Source organism: Chionomys nivalis, chromosome 5 (assembly GCF_950005125.1).
Source record: "Chionomys nivalis chromosome 5, mChiNiv1.1, whole genome shotgun sequence".
Taxonomy (NCBI): Eukaryota; Metazoa; Chordata; class Mammalia; order Rodentia; family Cricetidae; genus Chionomys; species Chionomys nivalis.
Genome location: NC_080090.1, coordinates 108,262,037 through 108,288,273, shown reverse-complemented (window position 1 = coordinate 108,288,273; position 26,237 = coordinate 108,262,037). Strand labels below are relative to the sequence as shown.

The 26,237-nt window shown below is 40.5% G+C and overlaps 1 protein-coding gene across 3 annotated transcripts in view; it reads left to right on the top strand.

The window, feature by feature from the left end:
• Pign (phosphatidylinositol glycan anchor biosynthesis class N) overlaps positions 1–26,237 on the top strand; it is a 122,331-nt gene that overhangs the window by 28,899 nt on the left and 67,195 nt on the right. For all 3 annotated transcript variants that reach the window (XM_057770079.1, XM_057770080.1, XM_057770081.1), the window contains 2 exons: positions 1,117–1,209; positions 2,167–2,222. In XM_057770079.1, the coding sequence (XP_057626062.1) occupies positions 1,117–1,209; positions 2,167–2,222 (149 nt within the window). The remainder of the gene's footprint in view (positions 1–1,116; positions 1,210–2,166; positions 2,223–26,237) is intronic.

The window sequence follows — 26,237 nt, the reverse complement described above, 5'->3', positions numbered from 1 at the left end:
TGTGACCATTCTTCATGTGGAACACACTTAATTCCCTGAGCATATAGCAGTATGCCCAACATAGATGAATTAGTCAGCTTTCCATTGCTATAAAAAATTTCCTAGGTAATCAGCTTAATGGGGAAAAAAAAAGTTTAATTTTGGTTCACGGCATTAAAGGTTTCAGTCTGCGGTGACACATTGTGCAGGAGTATGTGGTAGACCAAAATCAAAACTGCTTGCCTTGTGACAAAGATGTAAAAAAATCCTAGATACTTGTAAGAGGGTGTGTCCCTAGTGACCCAATGGCCACCCCGAAGTTTCTGTCACTTCTCATTAGGTCTTACCTCTTCACTCTCTGTCATCTTCCCATAGCACCAGGCTCCTCAGGGAGCATTTGGAGTAGAAGTCAGCAGCAGTCTGCCAGTGGTAGATTTGATTTGATTTTAACCAGTCTCATTTGTTTATTTAATTCATTATTTTTGAATGTAAGAAATTTTTTTCAGTTATGGTTTCAAATATTTTGTTATTTAATCCAGAAATTTATTTGTATCTTTTTTGTTTCTTTTTAAATTTTTTTGTTTGTGTGTGTGTGTGTGCTTGTCCTATGTTCACCTGTTCAGGTATGTAAGTGCTGGAAACTGAGTCCTCATCCAGTGAAGAAGTAGCAAATGCCCCTAACCACCATCATCATGCACTCGTTTTTATTATTTTTTTTTTCTTTAATGCTTTGCATGTGTGGGTTAGTACTTGCTTGGGTATTGATTTACCACATTAGGGCCTGGTGCTCTCAGAAAGCAGAAGAGGGTGTCAGAGTCCCTGGAACTGGAATTAAAAGTGATCACAAGCCATGATGAGCCCCCATGTGGGTGCTGGGAATAGAGCTCTCAGGTCCTCTGGAAGAGCAGCCAGTGCTCTAACCACTGAGCATCGCTCCAGCCCCACAGCAAGTGCTCTCAATTGCTGCGTCATCTAACTTTTGTTCTTTCTATTGAAACAGAATCTCTCTCCAGCTCAGGCTGGCCAGGAACTTGCCATCAGCACCTTGACCTCCAAAGTGCTTGGTTTACAGGTTGTACTTATTTTACAATCAGAACACTACAGTCTTTATCGATACTTGTTATGCTTTATTTTTAGGGGACACTTCCTGTGGAGTATCTTAACAACACTGGTCTCTTCAAAGCAGAGAGCATGCTCACCAATGCAGTGCAGATTCTTGAGCAGTTCAAGGTGAAGACAGTAAACACATGAACTATATATAAATCCTAAACATGTTAAGTAAAATATTTGATTTTATATTTTAATTAATAATTTCCTATAACTTAGGATCTTGGTTTTTGAATATTTGCCTTATGTCGTAAGTGAGTGAAAAAAGGAAAAGGGAAAGGAAGGCCATGACTGCCCCTAGGTATGGCGGAGGAGGAGGTTTACTGTAGATATGCAGGAGAGCATATCCAGATGCATCGGGAGAGTCCAGAGTAGCCTTGTGAGGAGAGGGGGAGGGAGGAAGAGGGAGGAACCAGGTGCCGCAGCCAAGAGGACAAAGTACCAAAGGGGCAGGTAGCCAAAATGTCTGGATTATGTAGGGGAGAGCCTCTGGGGAAGGACAGCCCAGCCCCTGGGCTGGAGAGTGCAGCGTAGAGGGTGGATGGAGTATACCAGCCATGCCCTGTAACTGGTAGAAACTCAATAGGCACCACAGCCATTGTCCTGGGTATGAGACCTAACAATGAAGGTTTTATTTCTAACGTGCAGGTTTTATGGGTGAATTGGAGGGCACAGAATTGCCTTTGAGTGTCATATTAGATTGTCTTATATCCTTGTAAAGACTACAAACAAGTCCAGTCTTCCATTTATTGGAATATGCCCGAAAGAAGTAGACTAGAGATCCAGCATTACAGAGACAGTTCTCTAATGTAACTTTGCCTTACTTCCTTTTCAAAGAGTTAGGGGAAAGTCATTTCTGCAAGACTGATGTACTTAATCCTCATCTTACTGAGATAGTAAAGTATTATTTAATTTTTCTTTAAATATTTATGAAACTATAATATAATAACACAAAATTCCATTTATTTCCAAAGAAATTAATCATCCCCAAAGAGCCACTTTGACTGATATTTATATTTCAGAATGAAATTCATTATTTTTTCTCATTTATAATATATTATTTTCATGCTTGGTTCCCAGGTGAAGATGACTCAGAAAAAAGAAGTTACTTTGCCATTTTTGTTTACACCGTTTAAGTAAGTCTTAAATGTTTTTTATTAGCTCAAAGGAAAAAGATTTTACTCGAGTTTGGTGCCAATGAGATAGATTAATTAATGTATAAACATTGCCTTTCTTTGTGTGTAGCAAACTATGCCAAACTGAAGTCTTCTACTGTACTCTTGCTAACATTGACCAAATACTGTATACATCTGAGTGGCGGAGGAGGAGACAGGGACGTGAGCACTGTCGTGGTTTTATACTTCTGAAGATGTCAGCTTTTTAGTTAGACTTGGGGCCTTCCATGTCAGATCTGGGTGGTGCTGAAGATGTTGGAACCAGGACTGTGAGGGTGGTGACAGAAACTGTTCAGGCTCTGGGGAGAGTGAAGAGTGACAGGAAAGGCCAGATGTCGTGTTTGGAGAAAACTTGGCTTCCACAAGTGGGCAGATAGGCAAGCCGCTGTGATGGGCGCCAGATTTCTTCGTTCCAGATCTCAGAGAAGGTATCTTTTTCCTGACCAAAGAAAGAGCAGATTGGAATACTCCACCTTACTCTTTATAACTGTATGTGTGGGCTCAGGCAGTTTTCTCAGTCTCTTGGAGGCTCTTATTCAGAAGTATTTTACTTCTGGTAAAAAACAAATTGAGGTTATAGGAGTTTTAGGAATGTAATTAAATTATTTTATTGGACTCGTCATCCTCATTGCCTCATTGGAATTACTTTTGGCAGGTTATATTATATAGATGTGGTCTTCATAAATCAGAAAGGTGTAAACAATGTGTGTAAATAATGCATGCTTGTTTTGTGTGTGTGTAAGTTTATGTGTATTATGTAGATTCCTATATGTGCATATGGTCTGGAGGAGTGAGTTGTCGTTTTATTCTCAGGAGAAGTGCCTCCAGCAAGTGAGTGGCAGGCAGGTCTGCGGCTAGTGGTCACCTTTGTTCCCAGTTAGTGAGCAGGGGTTAGGCTGGGTCCCCAGAGGAAACAGACATAGCCATGGCTGTTAACATGTAGAGCAACTCTGTGTATTTGAGTGTTTGTGTTTATGTGTAGTGCATATCTCTGTATTTGTTAGTTTTAATTGTTATCTTGAAACAATCTACAATCATCTGGATATAGACTCCTAATGAGGGATTAGCTGGGTCTGGTTGGTCAGTAGACATTTCTGTGGGGTGCCACTGTTCCTTAGGCTGGGGATTCTGAAGTGTGGACCTACCTCTCTAGAAGGGCTGGTCAAGAACAGAGTATAAGTGTACTTTTGCCTTCTTCCACTTGACTTAGTGTCTAATGCTGAGTTTGATGTTCAACTCCTGCCTGAATGTTGCTGTTTGTATTTGGAGACATTGCTTGGTATATCATGTGGGGCTTGGCCCAATCCGTGGATCATCTGCTTGGTTCAACATGAAGAGAACTGTCTCCAAACCTGTCTAGCTATGAATCACTTACTTACTTGAAGTCTTAAGTATCACCAGGAAACCAAAGATGATAAAATGCAGAGTGATTCTTCAGGATACGTATTTCAAGGAATAGAACCTAAAAGTATTAAAAATTTCAGAAATGTTTAAGAAACTGTTACATTTATAAAATTAATGCTCACTTTATAAATATTTGAAAGCTAGGATAGGGTGTGTTAAAAGAAGGAAGGAGAGCCTAGAGAGATGGCTCAGCAGTTGAGAGTGCTTTCAACTCCTGCAGAGGAACTGCATTGTGTTCCCAGCACCCACATCAGACAACTTGCAACTGCCTGTAACTCCAGTTTCAGAGCATCGAATACATGTTCCTGCATGCCATGGACACTTGCACACATATGGTGCACTGCAGGCACACATACATTTGCGCGCAAGCGCATGCGCGCACACATACACATGCACACACGCGCGCACATGCACACATATGCACACACATACAAAATTAATACATATTTTTTAAAAGAAGAAAAATGCAACTAGAACTTCCAAGATGAGTTGAACAAGAGGCAGGCGGTTTTTCTTGAGTGAAGGAAATGGGTGTGAAGGGGTAGAGTAACAGGATAGTGTACAGGAAAACTTACCTTCTTCTGGCCCATTGACAAAACAACACCTCAGGTGTGGTGGCGCAAATGAATGTAGACAGATTATATAGATATATACAGCTTTAATAAGGAAATAAACTTACAGGACCACAGGTTCCCGCGGTGTACCGGAAAAGCGGAGCAAAAGAAAAAAGGGCTGCTGGGCTCACGCCCGGCAGATTTATCCGTAAACATTAGCCCGAGGCGAACACGCCCCCAATGGGTGGGGCTATGTCCCTACATCTCCCCCTTTTGTCTAAATAAGATAGAACCAAACCAAATACAACTATATACAATAATAACAAATAATAAATATAACAAACAATATTGAGAACAAAACTTTTGCTAAACATTCTATCTCAAGGAGTCTAAATAACATAGAGAGTAACTACAATTATATAATCTTTAACTCCGTCAAAGATCTGAGAAGGGAATAAATATTACTTAACAATCGAGAGATATCCAAAAATGTGCAACAATTGACAGAGACAACTGACTACCTGGGCAATCACCCAAAGTTTCGTTTGCACTGTTGAGTCAACCAACTTTGGCTAAGGCCTAACATAACTGGCATACCATTATTAAAGGCAAGGAACTTTCTTAGGACTATCCTACCCTGTCTTGGCAAGATAAGACAATCCTGTTTCATCCACTTAGGGATATTCTGTATCTTTGTCAGAAGTTGAGGTATGGGCTTTTCTTAACCCAAAGGCCAGTTCTGCCAAGAAGACATGCTCCCAGTGGAGTGTCTTTGGTGCTCAACGTTCTCTCGGGAGTAGAGTGGTGTTGCCAGGAGTAATTGTGTCTCTTTGGCATAGAAATTTTAGGTTAGATTAAAGGCCATTTTCTACAGCTCTTCGAAGAGGCTGAAGATCATACTATCTATACTAAATATAATCTCTATGTAACTAAAAGACCTGATAAACTTAAAAATAAATATGACAAACATATAATTCTCAATACCTATCTAACTTTGAAGACTAAAAGAATAAACAACTGTGCAATATATGAAGACAATGATCTTCAACTGTAAACAATGTCATAGTATCAGAGGTAGAAATGTACAATGTAATATGGTAGATGTATCAATACAATATGGACAAAGTTATAAGCATACTCATACAAAAATAGAGGTAAGAACACTCATATTCAATATTTAACATATCAATATACAAGAAACAGTACCAGTACAATTTTCTATAGACAGTAATTCACAAATACCAATCATCCCAAAAAACCAGTTACCCCCTTCTTCTTCCTCTTCTTCTTCTTCTTCTTCTTCTTCTTTTTTTTTTTTTTCCAAAAAAAAAATATCACCCCATCCCCTCAACCCTAAACCAACCATTAAAAGATGTCCCCAACCCTGAGGGCAAACTCTGTTGGGAGAGGGGATGCCGTCCTCTAAGATTGCTTCTAGCTGACATGGGGGCGACGTTCTTCTTAGGGGGTCTTGTGAAAGCAAATGATGGTAAAATTTCCAAATTAACCTTTGACCTAAGAAAATTGTAACTAGTCTCAGAGCGTTTTGAGAAGGTCCGACCAGAGTGTTGTCAAAAATGTGCACCATTCGAAATTGTCTCTTGTAGTTGGTACCAAAAAACAGGTCTAATATTAGCGCTTTAAAAAAAAAATCATGACGTCATAAAAACCAGATGGAGTTGATGTTGTGGGGCCCCATCTTCATCCTGGAAACTTCAAAGATTACTGTAGGAAAATTTGTTGCTTGTTATGGGAAATTTAAACATTAACAACAAGGACATATACTGACATATAAAGAAAGACACAGATATGAGGAAAAGCAAAGAAAGTTTAAGACATATATATATATATATATATATATATATATATATATATATAAATTAATACTTACAGAACAAGTCCCTCCATCAGTAATTAAATATTAGGGGTACCTTAAATTCTTTGAAGATGGGTATTTTCCTGTGGAGATAAGAAGAGAACCCTGCCCCCAACCTATTTGTATTACTTACCATCAGTATGATTGCCATCCATGTGATTGAATTGTTATTTATCTTTCCCAACTGGCTTCTCTTCATCAAAACGAACCTTTATCAATTTTGATGGAATCCACAATTTTTCCTCACCTGTGGAGACAAGAGCAAATCCCCTTCCCCAACGCAGCACATCTCCTGGCTTCCATTGTGAGGTCAGCACATCCTTGAAATAAACTGGTTGATTTAGTTCAGTAGACTTCTCCATTATCCAATGTCTTTCTGCAGCCGATGTTCCCTTCTCATTAGCGTTGAGGAAATTCAAGGTTAACAAAGCATTATGTAACCTATTTCTGGGGGTGTTTTCCACCCCTTTCTGTTTGTTCAACATATCCTTTATGGTTCGATTTGATCTTTCTATGACTGCTTGACCTGTAGGATTGTATGGTATACCTGTAACATGCTTGATATTGTAATAATCAAAAAACCGTTTCATTTTCCTAGAGACATAAGCAGGACCATTATCTGTCTTTATTTGTGTAGGTATACCCATGATAGCCATGACTTCTAATAAATGAGTGATAACTGAATCAGCTTTTTCTGAACTTAAAGCCGTTGCCCACTGAAAGCCTGAATACGTGTCAATGGTGTGATGAACATATTTTAATTTGCCAAATTCTGCAAAGTGGAACACATCCATCTGCCAGATTTCATTCCTTTGGGTGCCCTTTGGATTAGCCCCTGCAGGCAGTGGCGTTTGGTTATAGAAAGAGCAAGTAGGGCATTTCTTTACAATCTCCCTAGCTTGTTGCCATGTAATAGAAAACTCTTTCTTCAAACCTTTGCTATTAACATGATGTTTTTTATGAAATTCAGAGGCTTGTAGCACACTACCAATCAATAATTGATCAATTTCTGCATTACCTTGTGCTAGAGGACCTGGCAGACCCGTATGGGATCGGATGTGTGTTATGTACATAGGGCAAAGCCTGTTCCTAATCAAATCTTGCACCTGGATAAACAAAGAGGTTAGTTCTGTATCATCAGGTATAAATTCAGCAGTTTCAATATGTAAAATAACTCTTTCTGCATATTGTGAATCAGTAACTATATTAATAGGTTCTTTAAAATCCCTTAGCACCATAAGAATGGCATATAATTCTGCCTTCTGGACAGAATCATAAGGACTTTGTTCCACCTTACCCAAGTCTTCTGATTTGTAACCTGCCTTCCCTGATTTATTGGCATCAGTATAGAACATACGGGCTCCAGTTATTGGAGTATCACGGACGATTCGAGGAAGGATCCAAGAAGTTCTCTTTATGAAGTTAAGCCTCTTGCTTTTTGGATAGTTGTTATCAATGTCTCCCAAGAAATTAGCACAAGCTCTTTGCCATGGTTCATTATCTTCCCATAATTTCTTTAGTTCATCAGCAGTGAAAGGCACTATAATTTCTGCTGGGTCTATGCCTGCTAGTTGACGAAGTCTCAACTTGCCTTTTATAATTAACTCAGAGACTTTTTCTACATAAGTTTTCAGTTTCTTACTTGGTTTATGTGGTAAAAAGATCCATTCCAAGATAATATCATCTCTCTGCATTAAAATTCCTGTAGGGGAAATTTTTGACGGTAGTATGACGAGAATACAGTCGAGCTCTGGATTTACCCTATCCACATGTGCCTGTTGTAATTTTTCCTCAATCATCGTCAGTTCCTTTTCTGCTTCAGCTGTTAATTCTCTGGGACTGTTTAAATCTTTGTCACCATCCAAGGTTTTGTTCAAATGAATTATTAGATCAGGTGTTATCCCAATAGCTGGCCGTAGACTGGAAATGTCCCCTAATAGTCTTTGAAAGTCATTAAGAGTCCGTAGGCGATCTCTCCGAATTTGTGCCTTTTGTGTCTTAATTTTTTGTAAACCTATTTTATAACCTAAATAATTAACAGAATCTCCCTTCTGAATCTTTTCAGGAGCAATTTGCAATCCCCATTTTGGTAAAAGTATTTTTATTTCTTCAAACAATCTGTTCAAGGTATCCATGTTTGAATCGGATAACAAAATGTCGTCCATGTAATGATATACTATCGATTTTGGAAATTTCTTGCGTATTATTTGCAGTGGTTGATTCACAAAATATTGGCACAGGGAGGGGCTATTTAACATACCCTGGGGGAGGACGGTCCAGTGGTACCTTCTCGAAGGTTGAGAATTATTATAAGTAGGCACTGTGAAGGCAAATTTTTCTCTATCTTCTTTTTGTAAAGGTATAGTGAAAAAACAATCCTTTAAATCAATAACTATGAGAGGCCATCCTTTTGGCAATAAAGAGGGCAAAGGAATTCCAGATTGCAGAGGGCCCATAGGTTGAATAACCTTGTTGATAGCCCTGAGATCTGTCACCATTCTCCATTTACCTGATTTTTTCTTAACCACAAATACAGGAGAATTCCAAGGGCTGGTAGATTCTTCTATATGTCCAGCATCTAATTGCTCTTGTACCAACTGTTCTAAAGCCTGTAACTTTTCCTCAGCTAAAGGCCATTGCTTTGTCCATATTGGTTTCTCAGTCAACCATTTTAAAGGCAAGGCTGTTGGTATCTCTGAAGGGACATCAATTGCTTGTTCTTGTACAGCCCGAATGGCCGGTTTTCTCCGTTTGTAATATCTTTTAATATTATCCCCAGAAATATAGGCTCTAGAAGTAGCAGGAATGTTAATTTGGGTATTCCATTGTTGTAATAGGTCACGACCCCATAAATTCATTGCAACATTGGCTACATATGGCCTTAATTTTCCTATTTGTCCCTCTGGTCCTATACATTCAACCCATCTCGTGCTCTGCCTTACTCGAGATAGGGTTCCAATTCCCAGGAGCTGAACATTTACATTCTGAAGAGGCCAATATGGATGCCTAGATTCTGGGGTAATGATACTTACATCCGCACCTGTGTCCAGCAGGCCAGTAATAAAAATGCCATTTACACACACTCTCAGCTTTGGTCTTTGGTCATTTATAGAAGTTTGCCAAAACACACGGAACTCATCTTTCTGATCATTATTGCTTGTAACAGTAGGCATGGGGCTTTCTAATTGTCCTGACGAGTCACGTTCTCTGTAGTAACTGGAAATGACTGAACCATGTTTGCCATGGGGGCCTGTGAGGCCCCCCCTCTCACGTTTCCCGTCTGTATCAGGTTGCCTTGTCTATCTCTTGTAGACCTGCACTCATTCGTCCAGTGTCTGCCCTTTCCACATCTTCTACATAAACCTGAAGGCTGAGTCCTCCTATTTCTATTATTTCTAGAAGATGCATTATTATTATTTCTGAAAATCCGTTGTCTACAATTCCTTTTCATATGACCCGTTTTGCCACAATTAAAACATTTGGTATTCTGATGTCTCCTTTTACCATTGGAAATTGCTTCTTCTACCCATGCTTCAGTGCCATAGTCAAATGTATCAACATCTAGTGTATGCAAGACCCATTCTTCTAATGGCGCTGATCTGAGCTTTAAAGGTCCCAAAATCCTTTTGCATTCCACATTTGCATTTTCATAAGCCAAAGTGTCGATCATTATACGTCTTGCTTCTGGGTCAGATATCCCTATTTGTACAGCTTTAGTTATTCTTTGTAAAAAGTCACTAAAGGGTTCTCTTTGACCCTGTTTAACTCTGACAAATGATTCCATCCTCTGTCCTGGGTCTTGCACCCTGTCCCAAGCCCTTAAGGCTGCTGTAGTACACACAGAGAGTATGTTTTCATCCAAATTAGCTTGTTCCTGAGGCTCAGAAAATAGCCCCTCTCCCAAAATTTGATCTATGGAAATCTCAATTCCCTTTGCTCTTTCTTGCTGTTCTAAAAGTCTAGCCTCTTGCCTGAATAAGCATTTCCATTTCAATTGCGTTCCACTCTCAAGGACAGCAGAGCTCAGTTGAAACCAGTCATTGGGCGTGACCTTATTCGTGGTAGCCCAAGATCTTAGCATCTCTTTAACAAAAGAGGCATTCATTCCAAAAGTCATTACAGCCTGTTTAATTTCTTTGAGATCATTCATACGGACAGGTTCCCATGTATCTTCCTTGATGACCCTAGGGTTTCTGGAACCAACTACTTTCTCAGTTGTTACAACTGGAAAGGCAGGTAGAACTGTAGGTAGAGCTTTGTGGGAATTGTCCCGGAGGGATTTACCCACAGATTTAGTTAAAATATGCCTTTCTACCTCCTGCTCTTCTTCCTCAGAATTTAGAAATTCCTCAATCTTTTCAATTCTATTCACCATTGCCTTCTTTAATGTCTGAATCTCCTGTCCAGAATTATGTTCTAAAGCCTTCATTGAGGATTCTAAAGTATGAAGTTTGTCCATTAGAGATAACGTCTCATCTTTGGACATAAGTTTTATAGCATATACCGTGCCTTCTTGTATAGATAATCTTTCTGTCAATCTGTCATAAGCTTTAGACAAAATCCGATTGTCACATTCAGCAGTTTTGATTCTCTCAGTTAATGTTTCTGTTCCTACTGAAAGGGACTGAAGCTTACGATCCAAATCAGCTGTTCCTTCTTCCATAGTAATAAATTTCTCCTTAATATCAGCCGTTAATATTTCAGTTCCTACTGAAAGGGACTGAAGCTTACGATCCAAATCAGCTGTTCCCTCTTCCATAGTAATGAATTTCTCCTTAACATCAGCCTGTACCTCTTCTAAATTTTTTTCAGTTTGTCGAGTTGTGTTAAACAAAGATCTGTTCTCTGCCTGGAGAACTTCAAACTGATTTTTGAGAAGATTGTTGTCATTCTCAAGTGTTTTTAAGCGTTCAACCTCGTCTCGTAAAGACTTTATCATATTTCTATTATCAAACCATACAGTACCAAGGAAAACTACGAATCCCAGAAAGATCCATATCTGTGGGCTGACAGACACTTCTTGTAAAATCTCCCACATGGTACAACTGAAAAGGCTGTTAAAGTCTTGAATGGTAATGTTTTCAGACATTTTTCTTATTTATAAAAGAAAATTATGTACCTGTAATGAAGTTTTCCTGCCAGTGGTGGCTAAAGAAATGCACCTGAGTCCACGTGGTCTAAGCCAGAGCCGGTCTGAAACAATTAACTCAAAACAAAAATTATTGTACTGCCTGTTAAGGGAAGGGGTTGGTGGCTTTTACTTCAAAACCGCGGGTGCTTCACTTAAATCAGGCAGTGAGGGTTTGGAAGAAGCAGGGAGCTATTAACTGCTCTGTGGGGGGGTCGCTGCTCTGCGACTATAGTGGCCTGGAGTGGGGGAAGGGAAAGCGAGCAGGGAGCGCGCTGTAAATCGCCTTCCTGAGCTCAGGCAACTAGCCGGGAAAGGTGGAGCTTGCGCCCCCCCTGTGCCGGGTAGGGGGCAAAATAGCCCGACGTTGGGACGCCAAATGTGGTGGCGCAAATGAATGTAGACAGATTATATAGATATATACAGCTTTAATAAGGAAATAAACTTACAGGACCACAGGTTCCAGCGGTGTACCGGAAAAGCGGAGCAAAAGAAAAAAGGGCTGCTGGGCTCACGCCCGGCAGATTTATCCGTAAACATTAGCCCGAGGCGAACACGCCCCCAATGGGTGGGGCTATGTCCCTACACTCAGGTAGGCATGATTTTGAACAGTTGCTGAGAGTGTGAGAAAAATGATTCTACATTGTCAAATGGATCAAAACTTGATGGATAGATGAGAAAAATCTAATCATAGTTGTTGCGGGAGCTCCTTCCGCTCCTCCAGCCAATAGCCGCTGAGATACCAGCCCATTGGGGCATGGTCTCTCTCCCTTTAAAAAAGCGGCCACTACCCTCTGCTCTCTCCCTGGCTTCCGGCTCTGCTTCCAGCGACTAGGCTCCTTTCCTGATTGTGCAGAGGGCTGTTGTCTGGGACGGTGATCTGTAAGTTTTTCCCCTTTAAATAAATAACCATTCTATTAATCATAATTTCAAACTGGTGTGGGATTGTTTGTGACTTCCGCCTTCACATAGTGTCAGGGACCAGCCTCAACAAAAATATCTCTTACCAGGGTAGGGGCGTTGGGATTTAGAAATATTAATAAAGAATACAAAGACAGAAAAATAATAAGAGAGCAAAACATAGAGACTTGTACCAGGAGGGGGTTCCAGTGAATACTGAAATCGCCCGCATTTAATTTCCAATTGCTTAAAAACCTCTGAGCCCAAAAGGTAGGAGTAAGACAAAAAACCTCAGTAACATGATACAAGGAAATGAACAGACCAGTTGAAAGTCGTGGGCTACGGCCATCGTTAAGCATTCTGTTAGAACTAAAGAAGACCAAAATATTTTGGGGGCCAACCACTCCCTGGGTGGAATTCAATGGTATCTCCTTAAAGGAACTGGACCCTTAGTCGGATCCTTAGACTTTTGTTTGAGGTAGAAACTATATCTACTTCTCTCTTCCTGAAACACAAGGTCTGACTATTAGCCACACCTATTGACAATAACCTTGAGAGAGCAGAACACAATAACCGTGAAGGAATAGGGGTAACTTTCAACTCTCTGATCTTTGGTCAACGTGAAAATAGGCTTATATTTTTGGGCCTCCACATCATAGCACAAAACTTTACTAGTCAATGAGCAGCATTTAAATGTTAGTAATGTAAATACTGGTTTTCAGCTTTTACAGTCAACCATTAGGCAAAACAGGGGAGAATTAATATAATTACAGAATAAGATATAAATGTCACCACTGAAATTACCAGGTACGAGTGAAAAGGAAACACAGAACATGCAACAAACCTGCTTAGAAGTTTATTAGAGGGGGCGTGTACAGGCCTGGGGAAGTCAGTGTGCAGAGAGAGGGCTGAAGATAGCGCCTCTAGCCTTTAAGGGCTGCCTAATGCATGTACACAGGGAGATGGCATGGTTATATCATACACAGATGATGGAGCTCACGCATGCATGCGAGGGCTCACGCAGCTGCATCATACGTAGATGATGTGACCATGCTGCACGTGGGTCACTTGGGGTCCTTTGAGATTCTGGGGCCATTAGGCACTTCTGCCTGAGGGCTTGTCCACACATGCGTGGCCCTGGAACCTGGAAGTGTCAGCCATGTTGTGTGTCTGAATCATTACAACCACCCTTGACAATATACCAGTACAGTTAACAGTCGCAAGACAGAGGGGAAAGGAAGCCTAAAATGTGGTGGTCATAGTGACCTCATAACTATTAGGTCGAGGATTCTGTCTACTGAGTGAATAAGGTAGAGATTTAGATAGTGATTATGGCAGTACCGTGATGACTGACAAAGAAAGTGTGAGCAGTGAGGTGAGCACGCTGAGGCAGATGAGGTCTAGCGGCAGCAGCAGGTCAACAAAGAATGTGATGGGTGATGAACATGACTTAGTGTTAATGCACATGGAGAAACCTACTAGAATAGTTTAAAACAGACAGGTCAATGTTTTGTCTCTCTAGGTTGGTGAGCTGAGAAGCAGAATGGTATTTTCTCATTATTATGCAGTTTTGTTTGTTTTACATTTCTTGTTTAAAAACTTTTTGTATGGTATATTTTGATCATACTCTTTCCCCTCCCCCAACTCCTCTCAGATTCTCCACACCTCATTACCCGCTCAACTTTGCATTCTTTCTTTCTCTTTTAGAAAACAAACAAACTCCCCCACCACTGTCTTAGTTAGAGTTTTTATTGTTGTGAAGAGACACAATAATCACAACAACTCTTATGAAGGAAAACATCTAATTGGGACTGGCTTACAGTTTCAGAGATTTAGTCCATTATGGTCATGGTTGTATGTAGGCAGACATGGTTTTGGAAAAGGAGCTGAGTCTTCCATATCTTGATCTGCAGGTAGCAAAACTGACTGTGTACCACACTGGGCTTAGCTTGAGCAGAGAAGACCTGTAAGCCCTCCCTCACAATGACACATTTTCTCCAACAAGGCCACACCTCCCAATAGTGGCACTCCCTATGGGCCAAACATTTAAACACATGAGTCTTTAGGGGCCATACCTATTCACACCATCATCCCCCCAAAAAATTCAAAGCAAACAAAAACCTCCAACAAGACAAAAAAACATAAAACAAAACAAAACAAAGTTATCAAGTGGTATTTTTTTTTATTTTAAAAATTACATACTCAAGGTCATGAGTTTGAAACTGTCTGAGTAGAGGCATACTGAAGTTGCCATCTAAAGAAAGAAATGTGAAAAATAGACTTTAATCTTTGATACAAACCAAGTAGAATATACATCAGGATAAAGAATACCATTCAGAATAAAAGTAAAACATAACATAATGGAAAATGTGCATTGTGGAAAAAAACTATAAAATTTACTTTAGGTCATAATAAAATATAAATAAATATTGAGTAGTCTTGTTAAATATCATAAAATATTAACACTAACCTAAAATTTACTAACTAAAGAATAATTTTTATGTGGTTCAAGATGTTTCACAAATTTTATAGAGAGAGATTTACAAGAATCACTTAACTAATGCTGAGAAAGAACAAGATAAAGAGATTTTCTTTACTAGGCAGCAAATGCATTCTAAAGTTACGAGGCAGCGTTGGTACAAGTATAGCGTGCAGTTATGCAAACTGACTCGGTAGTACAAATACATAAAAAGATTGTCATATTTGGTTTTGATTACAGATGGCATTTAACTTCAGATGGGAGAAGACTTACACACAGCACATTTTCTTTGTACTGGATAAAATATGGTCAGGTCCTCTACCTTAAGCCAGTCATACATCAAATTCCACATTGGTTGAAAAGGAAATAAAATGGTTCTTAAAAAGCAAAAACGTGACTCCCATAAATAAAACAAAATATGTCATAAGAAAAAGGTAACTTGACTATATCAGCATTAAATGTTGTGTTAGATAAAATAGACCATATAGATTAAGTCATTCTCAGATTTGTAGAAACTATTTATAGACTATGTAGCAAGCATTATGGTTTATGGTCTATGGAGAATTGTATAATCAGGTCAGGGAAATAACTCAGGTGATAGAGTGCTTCCTGTTTAAGGCTGAGGAACTGAGTTTATTTTCCAGAACCTATGTTAAAAAATAGTGCTGGGTGTTTGCACTTTTAGCACTGTGGAGTTGCATTCCTGGGGCCTGCTGGCCAGAAGTCTTTCAGTTCTTCTAGTGAGAGACCTTATCTCAAAAAAAAAAAAGGATGCCATCCCAAGATTGACCTTTGCCCCCTTTCTCCACCATGTACACTCCCTAACACACAAAAAAAAATTTAAATGGAAATAAGAAAAAATATTACCTTAAAAATGGAAAATTATGCCCAAAATTCACAAAAGAGAATGTGTAGATGGTTGTTATGAAAAGAATATCCACCTCGCATTATCCCCTTTGTGAAGCAGTTCCTAGTATTTCCCTACTTTACAGATAAAGAAATCACAGCACCGCAAATTGACTTCGGTGAGATATCTAACCCTAATTCTGATCCTAACCTGCAACCAATGAGTGGCTCCACAGCCTGCTGGACTCTTAACTGTGTTGTAGGGTGGTTGCATAATACCAGCACGTACCCAAACTCTGTCCAAAAGGTTTACTTTTGACAGTGTATTCTGAGATAAGTAATTATATGTAGAGATGCCATTGTGAGCCAGCTTATGGCAGTGTATGGAGAGTGAGGTAGTAAGCATGTATGTACTTGCATGAGGAAGTTCTTAAGTTAAGTGAGAAAAGTGAGAATTTACCTACGGTACATTATATAATGAACCTTAAAATATGCCATAATATTGCGATTGCACAGGAAAAGCATGAAATATACATGCCAAGCTAGTAGTATCATGAGGATATTAGCTAGCTCTATAGTGAGAATTTATTAGTTTAGTAAAGGTAAAAGAACCAGGTATAATACTATACTGAAAATTATTTTTCTAATAATTGGGAAGTTGTGCATGACATAAACTAAATTATATTTTAAAAGAATCTTTACTTTTATGTATTAAAGCTTCATTCCTGTCTTGAAGTATTCTGAAAAAGTAATATTTGAGAGCAGTGACTATATGTGTTAGCCTGGCATTTAGTGTTCAGTATATCCAAAAGAACATTGATTACTAGTACCCAAGTGCAAGAGACATTTTTATTTTTATTTATTATTATTATTATTATTATTTTTTTTTTTTTTGGAGTTTTTGAGACAGGGTTTCTCTGTAGCTTTTGTGGTTCCTGTCCTGGAACTAGCTCTTGTAGACCAGGCTGGCCTCGAACTCACAGAGATCCACCTGCTTCTGCCTCCCGAGTGCTGGGATTAAAGGCGTGCACCACCACCACCCGGCATTTTTATTTTTATTAAATCCAATAAATGTTCTACATTTATATCATCGGCTTCTTAATAACTTCTGCTTACAGAGAATGACATCATCTTGTAAGCTGTATCAAAGGATCATTGTCTTACTCACATAGACTATGAGGGAAAGCATGTGGCTTCCCTCCTTTTAGGGAAATGACATTGTCTGAAGGTGTCTTTCCTTCATCTTCCCTTTTCCCATTGCTCAGCAGTATGTCCTTCATGGCACTGACTTCATTCCTTCAGTATAGGCACCTGAGCATTTGATAATCTCTAGATTTTTTTTATTTACATAATAGATTTACAGCATCAGTAATTTTTTTGTCTGATAATTTGTAACACCCCGATTCTGTGTTACACCCTCTGTACAGTTCGCACGCCATTGTACCCTACGCCAGTCAGGGGCAAAGGCCTGGAGATTGAAAGAACACACAAAGAGACCTGGGTCATTCGAAGGAGATCAGCCAAATGCCATTTATTCAACCTTGCGGAAATCCTTACATACCTAGCTGCTGCACAAGGATTTCTGCCCAGGCAGGTGGGAAATTACCATACCAACAATGCAGTCAATGCCCTACAGCTAATCACCAGGTGGGGCAGGGGGAGCACAAGAACAAACAGAATGATTTAGTTAGCTGACCAGAAACTGTCCTCAAGATGCACCCCAGGAACAAGGGTAGACTCGGGCCCTACAATAATTTTTATCTAAATAGCTATGAAGAATCAATGAGATTTCTGTCCTGCCCGGATCCCGCAGTTGTTAAGTCCCAAAGAAACCACACAGAAATCTACATTAATTATAAACTGATTGGCCCATTAGCTCAGGCTTCTTATTAACTCTTAGAACTTACATTAGCCCATAATTCTTGTCTGTGTTAGCCACATGGCTTGGTACCTTTTTCGGTGAGGCAGTCACATCTTGTTTGCTCAGTGTCTGGCTTCTTCCCTGTCTGAATGATGACTGCAGACTGGAACTTCCCTTTTCCCAAGATTCTTTTTTTTTTTGTGTGTGTGTGTGTGTGTGCATTTTCTTTCTTTTTTTTTATTAATTAATTTATTTAATTATTAAAGATTTCTGCCTCTTCCCTGCCACCACCTTCCATTCCCCCCCCCCAATCAAGTCTTCCTCCCTCCTCAGCCCAAAGAGCAAGCAGGTTTCTCTGCCCTGTGGGAGGTCCAAGGACCACCCACCTCCATCCAGGTCTATTAAGGTGAGCATCCAAACTACCTGGGCTCCCACAAAGCCATTACGTGCAATAGGATCAAGAACCCATTGCCATTGTTCTTCAGTTCTCAGTAGACCTCATTGTCCGTTATGTTCAGCGAGACCGGTTTTGTCCCATGCTTTTTCAGACCCTGGCCAGCTGGCCTTGGTGAGTTCCCGATAGAACATCCCCATTGCCTCAATGTGTGGGTGCACCCCTTGCGGTCCTGAGTTCCTTGCTCGTGTTCTCTCTCCTTCTGCTCCTCCTTTGGATCGTGAGACTTCAGTCCAGTGCTCCAATGTTGGTCTCTGTCTCTGTCTTCTTTCATCGCCTGATGAAGGTTAATATTCAGAAGGATGCTTATATGTTTTTCTTTGGGTTCAACTTCTTATTTAGCTTCTCTAGAATCACGAATTATAGTCTCAATGTCCTTTATTTATGGCTAGAAACCAAATATGAGTGAGTACATCCCATGTTCCTCTTTTTGGGTCTGGATTAACTCACTCAGGATAGTGTTTTCTATTTCCGTCCATTTGTATGCAAAATTCAAGAAGTCATTGTTTTTTACTGCTGAATAGTACTCTAATATGTATATATTCCATACTTTCTTCATCCATTCTTCGATTGAAGAGCATCTAGGTTGTTTCCAGGTTCTGGCTATTACAAACAATGCTGCTATGAACATAGTTGAGCATATACTTTTGTTGTATGTTTGGGCATCTCTTGGGTATATTCCCAATAGTGGTATTGCTGGGTCGAGAGGTAGGTTGAACCCGACTTTCCTGAGAAACCGCCACACTGCTTTCCAAAGTGGTTGCACAAGTTTGCATTCCCACCAGAAATTGATGAGAGTGCCCCTTTCTCCACAACGTCTCCAGCAGAGGCTATCATTGGTGTTTTTGATTTTAGCCATTCTGACAGGTGTAAGATGGTATCTTAATGTTGTCTTGATTTGCATTTCCCTGATTGCTAAGGAAGTTGAACACGATCTTAAGTGTCTTTTGGCCATTTGAACTTCTTCTGTTGAAAAGTCTCTGTTCAGCTCAGTGCCCCATTTTATAATTGGATTGATTAACCTTTTACGGTCTAATTTCTTGAGTTCTTTATATATTTTGGATATCAGACCTTTGTCAGTTGCGGGGTTGGTGAAGATCTTCTCCCAGTCAGTGGGTTGCCTTTCTGTCTTAGTGACAGTGTCCTTTGCTTTACAGAAGCTTCTCAGTCTCAAGAGGTCCCATTTATTCAATGATGTCCTTAGTGTTTGTGCTGCTGGGGTTATACGTAGGAAGTGTTCTCCTGTGCCCATGTGTTGTAGAGTACTTCCCACTTTCTCTTCTATCAGGTTCAGTGTGTTTGGACTGATATTGAGGTCTTTAATCCATTTGGAGTTGAGTTTTGTGCATGGTGATAGATATGGATCTATTTTCATTCTTCTACAGATTGACATCCAGTTTTGCCAGCACAATTTGTTGAAGATGCTCTCTTTTTTCCATTGTATACTTTTAGCTCCTTTATCGAAAATCAGGTGTTCATAGGTTTGTGGGCTAAAGTCAGGGTCTTCTATTCTATTCCATTGGTCGACTTCTCTGTTTTTATGCCAGTACCAAGCTGTTTTCAGTACTGTAGCTCTGTAATAGAGTTTGAAGTCAGGGATGGTAATGCCTCCAGACGATCCTTTATTGTATAAGATTGTTTTGGCTATCCTGGGTTTTTTGTTTTTCCATATAAAGTTGATTATTGTCTTCTCCAGATCTCTGAAGAATTTTGATGGGATTTTGATGGGGATTGCGTTGAATCTATAGATTGCTTTTGGTAGAATTGCCATTTTTACTATGTTGATCCTCCCAATCCAAGAGCAAGGAAGGTCCTTCCATTTTCTGGTGTCCTCTTCAATTTCTTTCTTCAAAGACTTAAAGTTCTTGCCAAATAGATCTTTCACTTCCTTGGTCAGAGTTACCCCAAGGTATTTTATGCTATTTGTGGCTACCGTGAAAGGTGATGCTTCTCTGATTTCCCTCTCTGCTTCCTTATCCTTAGTGTATAGGAAGGCAACTGATTTTTTGGAGTTGATTTTGTAACCTGCCACATTACCAAAGGTGTTTATCAGCTGTAGGAGTTCTTTGGTAGAGTTTTTGGGGTCGCTTATGTATACTATCATATCATCTGCAAATAGTGAAAGCTTAACTTCTTCCTTTCCAATATGGATCCCCTTGATCCCCTTATGTTGTCTTATTGCTATTGCTAGAACTTCAAGCACTATATTGAAGAGGTATGGAGAGAGTGGACATCCTTGTCGTGTTCCTGATTTTAGTGGGATGGCTTTGAGTTTTTCTCCGTTTAATTTAATGTTAGCTGTCGGCTTGCTGTAAATAGCTTTTATTATATTTAGGTATGACCCTTGTATCCCTAATCTCTCCAAGACCTTTATCATAAAGGGGTGTTGAATTTTGTCGAATGCTTTTTCAACATCTAATGAAATGATCATATGGTTTTTTTCTTTCAGTTTATTTATATGGTTGATTACATTGATAGATTTACATATGTTGAACCAGCCCTGCATCTCTGGAATGAAGCCTACTTGATCATAATGGATAACTTTTTTAATGTGTTCTTGGATTCGGTTTGCCAGTATTTTATTGAGAATTTTTGCGTCGATGTTCATGAGTGAGATAGGCCTGTAATTCTCTTTCTTGGTTGGGTCTTTGTGTGGTTTTGGTATCAGGGTAACTGTAGCTTCATAAAAGGAATTTGGCAATGACTCTTCTGTTTCTATATTGTGAAATACATTAAGGAGTATAGGTATTAGCTCTTCTTGGAAGTTCTGGTAGAATTCTGCATTGAAACCATCTGGTCCTGGGCTTTTTTTGGAAGGGAGATTTTTGATAACTGTTTCTAATTCTTCGCGACTAACAGGTCTATTTAGATCGTTTACCTGGTCTTGGTTTAGGTTTGGTATATGGTACTTATCTAAAAAAGTGTCCATTTCTTTTGCATTTTCCAGTTTTGTGGCATACAGGCTTTTGTAGTAAGATCTAATGATTCTCTGAATTTCTTCTGTGTCTGTGGTTATGTCCCCCTTTTCATTTCTGATCTTATTTATTTGCGTGTTCTCTCTCTGTCATTTAATTAGTTTGGATAGGGGTTTGTCAATCTTGTTGATTTTCTCCAAGAACCAACTTTTTGTTTCATTGATTCTTTGGACTGTTTTCTGTGTTTCTATTTTGTTGATTTCTGCCCTCAGTTTGATTATTTCCTGTCTTCTACTCCTCCTGGGCGCGTCTGCTTCTTTTTTTTCTAGAGCTTTCAGGTGTGCTGTTAAGTCCCCAATGTATCCTTTCTCCGTTTTCTTAAAGTGGGCACTTAGTGCTATGAACTTTCCTCTTAGCACTGCTTTTATCGTGTCCCATAGGTTTGAGTATGTTGTCTCTTTGTTTTCATTAAATTCAAGAAAGACTTTAGTTTTTTTCTTAATTTCTTCCTTGACCCAGGTGTGGTTCAGTAGTTGACTGTTCAGTTTCCATGAGTTTGTCAGCTTTCTGGGGGTAGCATTGTTGGTGGCTTCTAAATTTAATCCGTGGTGATCTGATAAGACACAGGTGGCCACTGATATTTTTTTGTATCTGTGGAGGTTTCCTTTGTTTCCAAGTATGTGGTCAATTTTCGAGAAGGTTCCATGAGCTGCAGAGAAGAAGGTGTATTCTTTCCTATTTGGGTGGAGTGTTCTATAGATGTCTGTTAAGTCCATTTGATTCATTACCTCCAACAATTCTCTTAATTCTTTATTAGTTTTCTGTCTGATTGACCTGTCCATTGGTGAGAGAGGTGTGTTGAAGTCTCCTACTACTAGTGTGTGTGATTTGATGTCTGCCTTGAGTTTTAGCAGTATTTCTTTTACATAAGTGGGTGCTTTTATATTAGGGGCATAGATATTCAGGATTGAGACTTCATCCTACTGAATTGTTCCTGTTATGAGTATAAAGTGTCCCTCTCGATCTCTTCTGATTGATTTTAGTTTGAAGTCAGTTTTGTTAGAAATTAGTATGGCCACACCTGCTTTTTTCTTAGGACCATTTGCTTGAAAAACCTTTTCCCAACCCTTTACTCTGAGTAGATGCCTGTCCTTGTGGTTGAGATGAGTTTCTTGCAAACAGCAGACTGTTGGATCCTGTTTTCGTATCCAATCTCTTAGCCTGTGCCTTTTTATTGGTGAATTGAGACCATTAATATTAAGTGATATTAATGACCAGTGGTTGTTACCTCCGGTTATTCTTATTGCTTATGGTAGAAGAGTTTGTGTGTCTCCCTTCTTTGAGTTGTGCTGTTGAAGGGTCGCTAGATGCCTGGGTTATTGTAGGCAGTGTTGGCAATGTTGGATTCCTTGGGTTGTGATTTTCCTTCTATTACTTTCTGTAGGGCTGGATTTGTGGCAACGTATTGTTTAAATTTATTCTTGTCCTGGAATATCTTGTTTTCTCCATTGATAGTGAACGATAGCTTGGCTGGGTATAGTAGTTTGGGTTTGCATCCATGGTCTCTTAGTTTCTGCAGTACCTCTATCCAGGACCTTCTGGCTTTCATGGTTTCCATAGAGAAGTCAGGTGTAAGTCTGATCGGTTTACCTTTATAAGTTACTTGGCCTTTTTCCTTTGCAGCTCTTAATATTCTTTCTTTAATCTGTATATTTTGTGTTTTGATTATTATATGGCGAGGGGACGTTTTTTTTTTTTTTGATCCAGTCTGTTTGGTGTTCTGTATGCTTCTTGAATATTCAAAGGAATATCTTTCTTTATGTTGGGGAAGTTTTCTTCCATAATTTTGTTAAAAATGTTTTCTGGACCTTTGAGCTGTGCCTCTTCTCCTTCTTCTATCCCTATTATTCTTAGGTTTGGTCTTTTTATTGTGTCCCATATTTCCTGAATGTTTTGTGATGAGAATTTGTTGGTTTTGGTGTTTTCTTTGATCAGTCCATTTATTTTCTCTATGGTGTCTTCAGAATCTGAGATTCTTTCTTCTATCTCTTGTATTCTATTGATTATGCTTGTTTCTGTAGTCTCTGCTCGTTGACCTAGATTTTCCATATCCAGCTGGTCCTCAGTTTGTGTTTTCTTCCTTGCTTCCATTTCAGTTTTCAATTCTTGGACTGTTTCCATTACCTGTTTGATCGTTTTTTCTTGGCTTCCCAGGGTATCATTTACGTATTTACTCATTTCTTCAAACTTTTTGTTATACTTCTCATCCATTTCTATGAGGGCGTTTTTTACATGTTGTTTAAGGGACTCTATTGCTTTCAAAAAGTCAGTTTTTTCCTCTTCTCCTGTGTTAGGGTGTTCAAGTCCTTGTGTTGTAAGATCATTGGGTTCTGGTGTTTTCATGTTGTTTTTCAGATTGTTGGGTGAATTCTTGCCCTGGCGTCTGCCCATCTCCTCTTACCGATGCTATCTATTGGGTTTGATTTAATTGTAGCGGGGCAATCTGCTATCAGTGTGGGCTTCACTGTTTCTTGCCCGCACTATCCTGCATCCAGTGCCTCCGCCGCCTGGGCCCGCCTGCCCGCCGGTGCCTCTGCCGCCCGGACTTGCCTGCCTGCCGGTGCCTCCGCCCCCCGGGCCAGCCCGCGCACCGGTGCTTCCGCCGCCTAGGCCTGCCTGCCGGTGCCTCCGCCACCAGGGCCTGGCTGCCGGTGCCTCCGCCGCCCAAGCCTGCCTGCCGGTGCCTCCTCCACCTGGGCCTGCCTGCCGGTGCCTCCGCTGCCCGGGCCTGCCTGCGCGCCGGTGCTTCCGCCGCCTAGGCCTGCCTGCCGGTGCCTCCGCCACCTGGGCCTGCCTGCCGGTGCCTCCGCCACCCGGACCTGCCTGCCTGCCGGTGCCTCCGCCGCCCGGGCTTGCCTGCCTGCCGGTGCCTCCGCCGCCCGGGCTTGCCTGCCTGCCGGTGCCTCCGCCGCCTGGGCCTGCCTGCCGGTGCCTCTGCCGCCTGGGCCTGCCTGCCGGTGCTTCTGCCGCCTGGGCCTGCCTGCGGGTGCTTGTTGCCCCACCTCTCCTTCTTGCCTGGGTCGCCTTGCCTATACTTCCTGCCTGGCTACTGGTGAATCAGCATTTATATAAAATACAAGTGACAGGGTAAAAGACCATTGTTCCACAGCAGGGTAACAGAATAGCAGAAGCTTTAAAACAAAAAATAAGATTGCTGAGGTCTTACATATATTTTAGATATTTTAAAGAGTCCAGTTAGTTTGTACTATAATTGCACATTCTGTTTTATACTAAATAGTTTCATACTGAGTTACAAATAACTCTTGGGGGAAAAGAATAAAAGTTGTGAAACATTCCTTTTGACAGGTAGAATAAAATCTAAAGGCTAAAATTGGGTATTATGAATGCTGAGTATATGCCAAGGTGTGACCAGCAGGTGGCGCTGCATGATTAAGAGAAATTTGAAACCTTTCCTATACTGCCCTCAGAGGAGGAGAGACACCTTGTGTTCCCAGTGCTTGCTTTTTCTGGGTGTGTGTGGGTTTGTGATTCAGCCCTGGGGCTGAGCAGGAAACTTTGTGTCAGTCCAAGGTCAGCCTGGCAGACACAGGATAAGCCTGTCTCAAAACAAAATCTGAAGGGAAGCGGGAAGGAAGACCTAGGGTTCTCGTAAGAGGCTGTGTTGGACAGTGGATCTGGACAAGGCTGTGCACCTGTCCCAGAAGAATAAGCATTTGAATGTCTTTTTCTCCTTTTGAAATTCATCGTGAAAATTTTAAAAATATAAATTTTATTTAAAAAATTCAATGTGAGCCGGGTGATGGCGGCGCACGCCTTTAATCCCAGCACTCGGGAGGCAGAGGCAGGCGGATCTCTGTGAGTTCGAGGCCAGCCTGGTCTACAAGAGCTAGTTCCAGGACAGGAACCAAAAAGCTACGGAGAAACCCTGTCTCGAAAACTCAAAAAAAAAAAAAAAGTTCAATGTGTTTTTCTCTAACATGGTATTACTTTGTTTTTACATATTTGCTTCCTTGGGCTCATAAATATGGAAATTCCTCACTCAGGTTACATTTATACACTGTTTTTTTGAGGAGCCTTTCTTTACATCACCAATATGCTTTACTAATCATTTACAAGGTACACTATTTTCTCTTTAAAACTGAAGTCCATCTTTTAAAAAATATTTTTATTGTTTGGGAATTTCATATCACAAACCCTAATCTTCCCAGTTCTCCAATGCCTATACCCCATCCTTGTGACCTCTCCCAACAAAGAAGAAGAAGGTGACTGAGCAATTATGGCATACTCCTTTAATCCCAGCACTTTTGAGGCAGAGGCAGGTGGATCTCTGAGTTCAAATACAGCCAGGGCTACACTGAGAAACCCCCATCTCAAAAGAAAAGAAAAATGGGAGGAGAAGAAGAAAGAGAAGACAAGTCCAATTTTTGTTGACCATACTGGAGCGAGGCCCTTCATTACTTGCAGCCCCGCCAGAAGCCTTCAGTTATGGAGAGCTCTGCTTCAGCATCCTTACCACACTTTTAGAGTGCTCCTCGATTAGTTTCTGTCTAGGCTGGTACTGTTTCTGGTGCGGTGGAGACAGGGCTGTCACAGAAGCCGTCTGTGTCCCTGTGTCTCAGCTTTGCGACTGCAGTCACCAGTACTGCTGCAGAAGTAGCTTCCTTGCACGTCACTGTCAACAGGAGCACCGGTCGTGCACTTCTGTCAGGAGCGGCTCTCATGAGCTGTGGGGAGCCTAACTCTGAAAACTGCTGCTTCCATCTGTAATTTTGCTTGTGCAATTAACAGCTATGATATCTCCACATGCATTAATGTGTGTATGTAATCTCATGATTACATCTCAATATTAAGGACACATGCATCTGTAGGTGCTCAGAAGATGACTTTTTATTCATCTTTATAGTTTTGATATGTAGAACATGTACTGGAACATGCTTTATTACTAGATCTATTTGTCCCACAAGAATTGAAAACACTTAAAAACCTGCTTTGTCATTTTGCTCAGATTAACTGCACACAGCTCACCTTCACCTCAGAGCACGTCCAAACTAGAGTGAAGGCTTTCTGTAACTAGGTCACAAGGTTAAAACCTTACAACTCCACACAAGGGCAGAGTCGCAACACAAAGCACCCAAAGAAAAGCACGTCAGCTCTTCAGTTCTTTGCTTCCAGTCTGCTAACAGTAGACCTGTGTCTCAAGGTTTGTCAATGGGACTCTGCCCCCCCACCAAATCGGGTCATGGTCTCACTCCTGGAACCTTGGAAACTTGTGTTGCCATGGCAATGGCTCATTTCCCTATCGCTTACTCTAAGAATGTGCTTTTGACCAATGAGAGGCAACTCCTGTAATTTTTTTTATTGCCTCAAGGCTTCTGTAAGAAGAGTTTTTAGGCTAGGGAAGAAGAAGCTAGAAGCAGCAGCTAGGAGGAATTAGTAGCAGGGCAGGAAAACTAGAATAGAAGCAGAACAATAAAGAGATTCCGAAAAGCTTGTGTGAGAGAGTTCGTTCACTCTCAGAAAAAGTCCTTTTTGCTTGCA